We start from the raw sequence: 7,542 nt of genomic DNA, 5'->3' as shown, positions 1-7,542 counted from the left end.
GAGCGCACATTACATCTGACGCCTCGGGCTCCAAACAAGGTCAAAGTCCTTGCCTAGCTCATGCTGCGGGCGCCAAAGTCCAATCGCATAGTTTTGCAACCGAGAAACCACGCTTCATTCATTTCTTCAGTGTCCTCGCTACGTCATAGTTTTGCAACGCTTGGAAGACCTACACTCCCAGACCTATACTCCCACCCATACAGATGCATCCCAAGGTTTGGCGATTCGCCTTGCTCGTCATACTTCAAAAATTGCCAAGAACGCGAAGGTATTCCGCCACAGATATCGAGCAAACTAAAGGTGGAAATAAAAATTCTCAGTTGCCAATTTGCCATCAAAGGCATCAGACTGGTAATCTGTTTCAGAATCTGATATAGTATCACACACACAAGCCATGGATTTGCTTTATTTTGTCTCATCTACAGGATACTGCTGTCAACGCGGGCAAAAACGCCTAGGGAAAATCCATGAGGCTTGCATGTAATCCCACACATGTTACACCAGTTTAGTCACGGTACTCTGCCATGAACGTCTCATGGAACACCGTGAAGCGGGAGATGATTGCCGGGATCTTCTCCTCCTGCGGAAGGATCGTGCACCTGAAGTGCCATGTGCCAGGAACCTGTCGAGTACAGAGTATCAATGGCAATGTTATGGCTTAGGGTAAAAACACTGGAAGGGAAAGTACATGTAATGTATATTGTTCAAAACCCAGAGTCCATAAATGCTTTCACTAATGGACTAAACGTTTCAGTTCAGTTCGGGCATGTTAGTTTCATATCTACTCCCTCCGCTCCTAAATATTTGTCTTTCTCGATATTTCAACAAGTGACTACATACGGAGCAAAATGAGTGAATCTACACTCTAAAATATGTCTATATACATCCGTATGTGGTAGTCCATTTGAAATTCTTAGAAAGACAAATATTTAGGAACGGAGGGAGTATATGATTGTTTTTTTTGGTGATAACGATATGATTGTTACCTGGTGGTTAAAATAATGCAAGATTTATATGTCCAAACCAATAGTATCAGCGACTACAGGCATAAAAATAGCATAATCTTTGTATCAAGATTGAATCTGCTCACCTGGCCAAATCCAGATCCAGGGACAACGACGATTCCTGTCGACTCAAGGAGACGAAGAGCATAGAATGCATCAGGTGCTTTGTTAGCAGCTTTAGCAGCCTCAATCGCCTTCTGTGGCAGACAGATTTGAGGGAACAGGTACATTGCTCCTTCAGCCTTGTTGCAAGTAATTCCTTCAAGTTTACTGAATGCAACCTCCAATGCCTGTGATCAAGAAAGCAGCAGTAACAAATTTTAGCATGTTTTCAACAATGCATTTAGGGGTATGAGATATAGAACCATGGCGCACCTTCGCACGACGAGCTAACGATGCAAGGATTCCATCTTTCTCTGCCTTGTATGAAGCATATGATTCATCACTAGCCTGCAGAAGCCATTAATGGTATTTATCTGAAGAACTTTGTATTCTCATTTAGGTGTAGAAATTTAAGGAGCGTCATGTCACTGACCTTTGGTGGGTTCATGACAAGACTAGCAAGGATCTGGCCGGTGATATTGGAACATAGGTTCACTGATGCTATTTTGTAGATCTGCTCTCTTACTGGAGCACTGAAGCCAGTAATCTCCATGTAACCACCTCTTTTACCACACTCACCATAATATCCTGGTGGTAGCAACAAAATAGTTTTGGCAAACCAGCAACACTGTGAATAGAAGAATAAGCATGTGGATCTTTCTACTTACCCTTAGAAACAGATTGATATGATACTAGAGGGAGATCCTCCTCGCCGTATCCCAAGGATCTCACTATCTTCTTGAAAGAGTGGAATTTCTTGTTGTCAGCGTAGATGTTCTCTTGGTATACCTACCAATAGATAAATGACATGAATGTTACACGCAACGAAAGCAATAGAATTGAGCAGCTCAAAGTGTGTTGTGATGCTTTGAGAACCATTATCCCTCACCTCGTCAGCCAGAAGAACAAGACCCTCATTTTTGCAGAACTTCACTATGTCATATTGGTTTTCCTCAGCAAGTACCTATAAATAAATGGACCATCTCAATTATTGATCTTTTCTCCTTTTTAGTTATCTTAGTTCAGAATATTTTATACATATTGCAGCCCAAGCAAAAAATAATTATTTCCTAAGCTATCCTACAAAAGAATGGAGAAATATACTCACTTCAAGAATACGAGAAATGCATTCATTAAGTAAATATATGGCGTGGACACCATAGTTGCAGCAAACCAAGAAGGTTTTCTGGACCAGAAGGAAAAAGATGAGTATAAACCTGTCCAGTAGGATTTCCTGGATTGATAACCACCAAAGCCCTAACGTCAATGCCTCTTGAGCGAGCATCTTCGAGTTGCTTCTTAACATCAGAGATTTCCAAACCCCAGCCCGTCGATTCATTGAGATAGTATGGGACCTGAAAGATATGCTCTCAATTCAGGATTTGGCGCCGCATGAAATATAACTATACTAAACTTAAACTTCTTTTGCCAGGCAAACAGGGAGGGTACATACAAGAGATCCGCCATGAAGAGCTATAGAAGCCGAGTACAAAGGGTACTGAGGAATCGGGACAAGAATGCCATCTTTCTCATTCCTTATCAGTAATTGCATCATCAGGTGCACCTAACAAGGGAAGAGTAACATGATATAAGAGTTAACTACTTTATGTTTGTTCATACATTGTCTAGCAATCGAAGGAAGAGGTAAATTTCATACCCCAGGGCTTGCTCCATCTGTAAGAAAAATGTCATCAGCATTAGCAGGGAATCCATCTCGTGAAGCGATCCCAGAAGCAATTGCATCACGAAGTCCTTTTATACCCTAGGAGAATGGTAAAACAACAAAGTCAATCCAAGATTCCATATTTTTCTCCTTGCAGCAAGTAATAAATTGTGCAATGAGATGATTACCTGGCTATGACTGTATGCTCCTGTTGCTCTTCCAGGTATCAAGGCAAGAATCTGCTTTGCTCGAGAAATAGAATCAGCACTGCAACAAGATGAAGCATCAGGTATCATATGCAACAAGTTCACGCTAAGACAAATGAATTAGTTCTAGGTATTTTTCGTAATCAATCAGAAGTGGCAACACACAGCAAGTATCGATTTTTTTAGCACTTATAAAGTATAGGCTTAAAATGTTGCAGATTGGTGCATCACACCCTATGGAATACTTTTACTCCACAATTGTGTTTTTGCAATTATTCAAGTTCATTTGAATCACAAAAAAGTAGCATGATAGCACTTGGTTAAGGGTATCCACCAAAATATCCTCCCATACTAAGTTTTCCTTGCATTTGTTTCATGCTGATGAGCTACAATGATGCCGATATTCACCTGAACAATGTTTTGATTTCCTCCTTTTTCAACAGGTCTGGATGATCACAAAGTGCAAGAACCTGCGATATACCATGTAAGAATCCAGCGGAACAAACTTTAAATTCTGCAGGTACAAAATTCACATACCTCCCTGAAGAATGTAACTGGTTGCTGACCAAGAGATTGTGGGTTCCCAATGTTACAATAGAGGATCTGCAAGGGGAAAAGTTGAATGAGCTAAGAAACTGTACAACATAACAAGAAAACTATCTATAACATTAACCTTCAGAATCTATGCTTAAGTACCTCATCAAAAGGTAGAGATCCTGGTTGAGTTTGCAGCTGTTGCTGCAAGCGCTGCAAAAACAAAATTACCTGGTTAATCAATTTCTAAATACTTAATGGCACATGAACTGTCGTCTTTCAGGAAATGCCAGGTAACACCCTCTGTTTTTAAAGCGTATCAAACTGTTACTAATACCAAACAAATCCTTGTCAAAATTCAGAATAAAAAGTGCATCCTACTAAACTTTTATTAGACTTGGTGATTATCTAAAAACATGAGTAAAGAGTTAGCTAAACTCTGAATACAGGAGATTTCAAATGACTGAAATAACACTTGTTGGTCAGTTGAAATACCTGAGCATGGATGACAATCTCTCCACGCACAGCATACTCACATTTTAAAACCTGCAACAGTCATAAGATAATTAATTAACGAAGTGGCTAGTTTTTAGAAAATGCACATAGTTGATCAAATGATGGTCAAAATTAATCAGCGACTCCCCCGGAAAAAAAATTAATCAGTGACTCAAATAAATAAAACACAGAATGCCAGTAAATTCTTGAAAGTGGAAATATAATGAACTTATAATCATGTCAGAGATGTGGACGGAATGCTATGCTGTCATATGACCATGTAACGGTAATAAGAACTCCAGGTGAAAGAATATGAGCAGAGAGACAAGTGGTCAGTTCACCAGATGCCCTGTCAACAACTACAACATGTTAAAAAATCCACATGTTTTATATCCTCTGTGACCAAACTACAACATGTGAAAATCTTCACAAGTGACAGATTTGCATCTGAGCAGCATCTATGCTATCATTTAAACAGCAGTATTCGTGCTTCAGCATCAAAGATGACATTGTTTTATAGTGCCAAACAAAAAAAGGATGCTGACTGGCACCGTGACACAAAAAACTGCATGCCAGCAGCTCAATAGTACTGAGATCTACCTGCTGGCTAGGTTCCACTCTTTTTGCGGAAACTGACAGCATCAAGGTAAAAACACTACACCACAGTACAGACTACACTTTTAATAACTTGTAATCAACTGCTGAATAACTCTAATTTGCAGACCAAAAGTTCATCAGTTCACTCTCAATAAAAATCAAAGCATCTATCTTTAGATGATATATAAGTTTGCATGAAAAAAATCCTCGCTTTCCAACTTCGGGCTATCAGATCCAGAACACTAAAGCGGAATAACCAAGTGTTAAAGTGTATCAACTAGTACCACAAGTGCAGGACTGAATCAGAAACAAAAACTAAGAAGAATTCGATGAAGTAGACGCCCGACCACCCAACTCACAGATCAAATCAGCAACCCGCCCCCGCCTCGCCGGGACCGCCCAAGAAAAGAGAGCAAGAAACAGACAGGAGAAGCGCCGCTCACCTTGGGGTTCAGGTTGTCCACGGCGACGGTGGCAGCCATGGCGAGATCAACTAAAGGCGAAGGGGGCGGCAGAGCAGCGAGTATATCCTGTCCGTCTCTCTCTTTCCTCGGTTTTGTGGCGACTCGGAAGGGAGAAAGGAAGGCGATGTGCTTATAAAGAAGGAGAGATCGGGCGGAGGATGGAAACAAAACAGGCAGCAGGGGGCGCGGCGGAGGAGGTGAGAGGTGTTCACCCACAGGAAGGGACGGAGGAATGGAAAGCGGGGGGAAGCCGCGGGATTGCGGGTGGGCCCGCGGGCGCCGCCGTCCTCAGCCGCGGTTTCGTCTCGGCTCGGCCTTTTGCTCTCAGAAAGTGTCAAGATCCGCTGCTCCAAGAAGGTCCGGCCAAATCCCTATTGCGTCCACGCTGCCGCTTTCTGTCATACCATATGTGAGGTGCAAACTTTCCCTTTGCCTTTCTGTGTTTCCTATTATTTGTCTTTGCTTTTTGGCTCCGTGAGAGGTTGGAGAGGCAATTGGTATGGTCAGGCACATGGGTAGATGACCCAACTTTATATTTTGAAACGGAGGGAGTAGATAATTGACGGTACATCAAAATATAAATATTCTAGTACAGTATGTTACACCGTGATTTACTTGCCTGTATTGATGTGGCGGTGTAAACAAATGTCTACCAAATACTATCTGTAACATACCTAGCTAAATACAGTACATTTTAGAATATATTTTTGATAATAACTTATTGGCTTACCAAAGAAAACATAACTTTATTTGGTAAGTCAATAAAATGTGAGACAATTAAGAATGTTCTCAAGGAATGATGCCTAGAAAAAAGATGGAAGATTGGACGAAGCACTCAGCCTAGCAAAAAAAGGAAGCGATGTTGTTTTTTAAGTAAGTATAAATAGTAGAGATTATTGGCTTACCAAAGAAAGCATAAGTTTATTTAGTAAGTCGATAAAAGTTTGGATAATTAAGACGGTTTAAAGGATGAAAGGTTGGGTGAAGCACCCCACGTGGCTGAAAAAAGAGCATCGCCTTTTTAAGTAAGTAGAGGTATCAACATGATTATGTCCACCTAGAATTTAGTTGTGTGCGTCTCAGAAAAAAAAATTGTTGCTTGGATGGGCTTACACTTACACCTATGCTTATAAGTGCACTTGTGTACTTCGAAATGTCCAATAAATCGACACCTATATAACTTGCTATAATATGTCAGCTCACATTAAAAAAAAGGCGGAAATGCTATCTGGCGAACATTCCCTGGGAGGGGATGGCAAGCGAACGCATTTTCTTAACTGTTTTAGTTGCGACGCGAGATCAAACGTTGGCAATTTCTACCCATTTTTGCCTCAAAAAAGATTCCTTCTTCCAAGAAACTGCCATGCGTCGCTGAAGAAATTGTTAGCAAAAACGTTCGCAAATGCCACTCCTCACAGCGAACGTTCGACGGCTATTGGGGTCCTAAAAAAGTTTTTTTTTTCTTTTTTTAGCTTGAGACTAAACCATCGTGGCTCTAGTATGAATCCAAGGTTTTAATTGAACCGATTCATAGGATCGCAACAAGATAATCCAAGGCAAGAATTAATCTTTACTAAAATGACTTGTGAAAAAACATTTGAGTATACTTACAAGAAGTCATGCATTTGGAATATGCTTTATTTCTTTTTTTGTCTGTATAAACCACATATCTTTTTGATTGCAAATTTTTGTAGGTAGCTTACCAAGCTGCCCGTCCATCATAGTGCTATAGTATAATAACATCTTTTGTACCGTAGCCACTGCTAAAATATCACTAGGTGATCTCACGAATATTGTCTTGAAGCCTCTTTTTTCTTTTTTTTATATACCTCGCCCTTCATGCCGAATGGTACATTGGCTTGAAATCTCAAATGCCATATTGTCCCATCTAGATGAAATGAAAGATACGTGTGACATGTTGCTTACTACTCCTCCCTTTATTTCATAATGTAGTGCACATATATTTTCTAGAAATTCAAACTTTATAAAATTTGACCAAATATGTAGAATAAATTGTTTCAATATATAATATCAAATCGACATCATTAGGTACATGATGATACAGATTTTTATATTGTATTTATTTAGTATTGTTTTTGTCAGTTTTTTTGTAAATTTTGACCGAAAATTTACAATGTTTATTTTTCTAAATAGAAACTACACGCATATTATGAAACTAAGGGAGTATAACGCAACTTCCCTGGCCTGAGGCAAGCTCCGATGCCCGATCCATCCTCACGTGGTTCCTGCAATATTCTATTCCTTCACACACCATATGAGCGAGGGAGGCAAAGCCTGAAGCTACACGTTAGCCCAACGCTCTTGGATATTTCTGCGCTGAAAATGACAAAGCTTTCAGTTCCTTGTTCCTTTCTTGTGAAACAAGTTGCCCACCCCAGTTTCGACCTCACTTTCAGTTCCTTGTTCCATTCTTGGGAAACAAGTTGCCCACCCCAGGTTCGACCTCACGGTATGAA

At 40.3% G+C, this 7,542-nt stretch overlaps 1 protein-coding gene across 2 annotated transcripts; it reads right to left on the bottom strand.

Moving 5' to 3' along the window:
- Positions 1-285: 285 nt before the first annotated feature.
- On the bottom strand, positions 286-5,443 carry LOC109733068 (alanine aminotransferase 2). 2 transcript variants are annotated; one of them, XM_020292268.4, is made up of 15 exons: positions 5,045-5,443; positions 4,005-4,055; positions 3,672-3,722; positions 3,513-3,578; positions 3,384-3,445; positions 2,958-3,036; positions 2,764-2,868; positions 2,560-2,670; positions 2,324-2,461; positions 1,996-2,070; positions 1,775-1,895; positions 1,540-1,694; positions 1,380-1,454; positions 1,091-1,294; positions 286-622 (listed from the first exon to the last, which is right to left on the bottom strand). In XM_020292268.4, exons 1-15 carry the CDS (start codon positions 5,081-5,083, stop codon positions 506-508), a joined length of 1,449 nt encoding a protein of 482 aa, XP_020147857.1. In that variant the 5' UTR covers positions 5,084-5,443; the 3' UTR covers positions 286-505. The 2 variants fall into 2 exon arrangements, with proteins under 2 accessions (XP_020147857.1, XP_020147856.1); XM_020292267.4 differs by having other exon boundaries at positions 3,384-3,578; positions 5,045-5,355.
- Positions 5,444-7,542: the final 2,099 nt, after the last annotated feature.

The sequence above is a fragment of the Aegilops tauschii genome, chromosome 1, assembly GCF_002575655.3.
Source record: "Aegilops tauschii subsp. strangulata cultivar AL8/78 chromosome 1, Aet v6.0, whole genome shotgun sequence".
Taxonomy (NCBI): domain Eukaryota; kingdom Viridiplantae; phylum Streptophyta; class Magnoliopsida; order Poales; family Poaceae; genus Aegilops; species Aegilops tauschii.
Note: the sequence above shows the minus strand (reverse complement) of the source record. Positions and strands in the feature narration are given on the sequence as shown.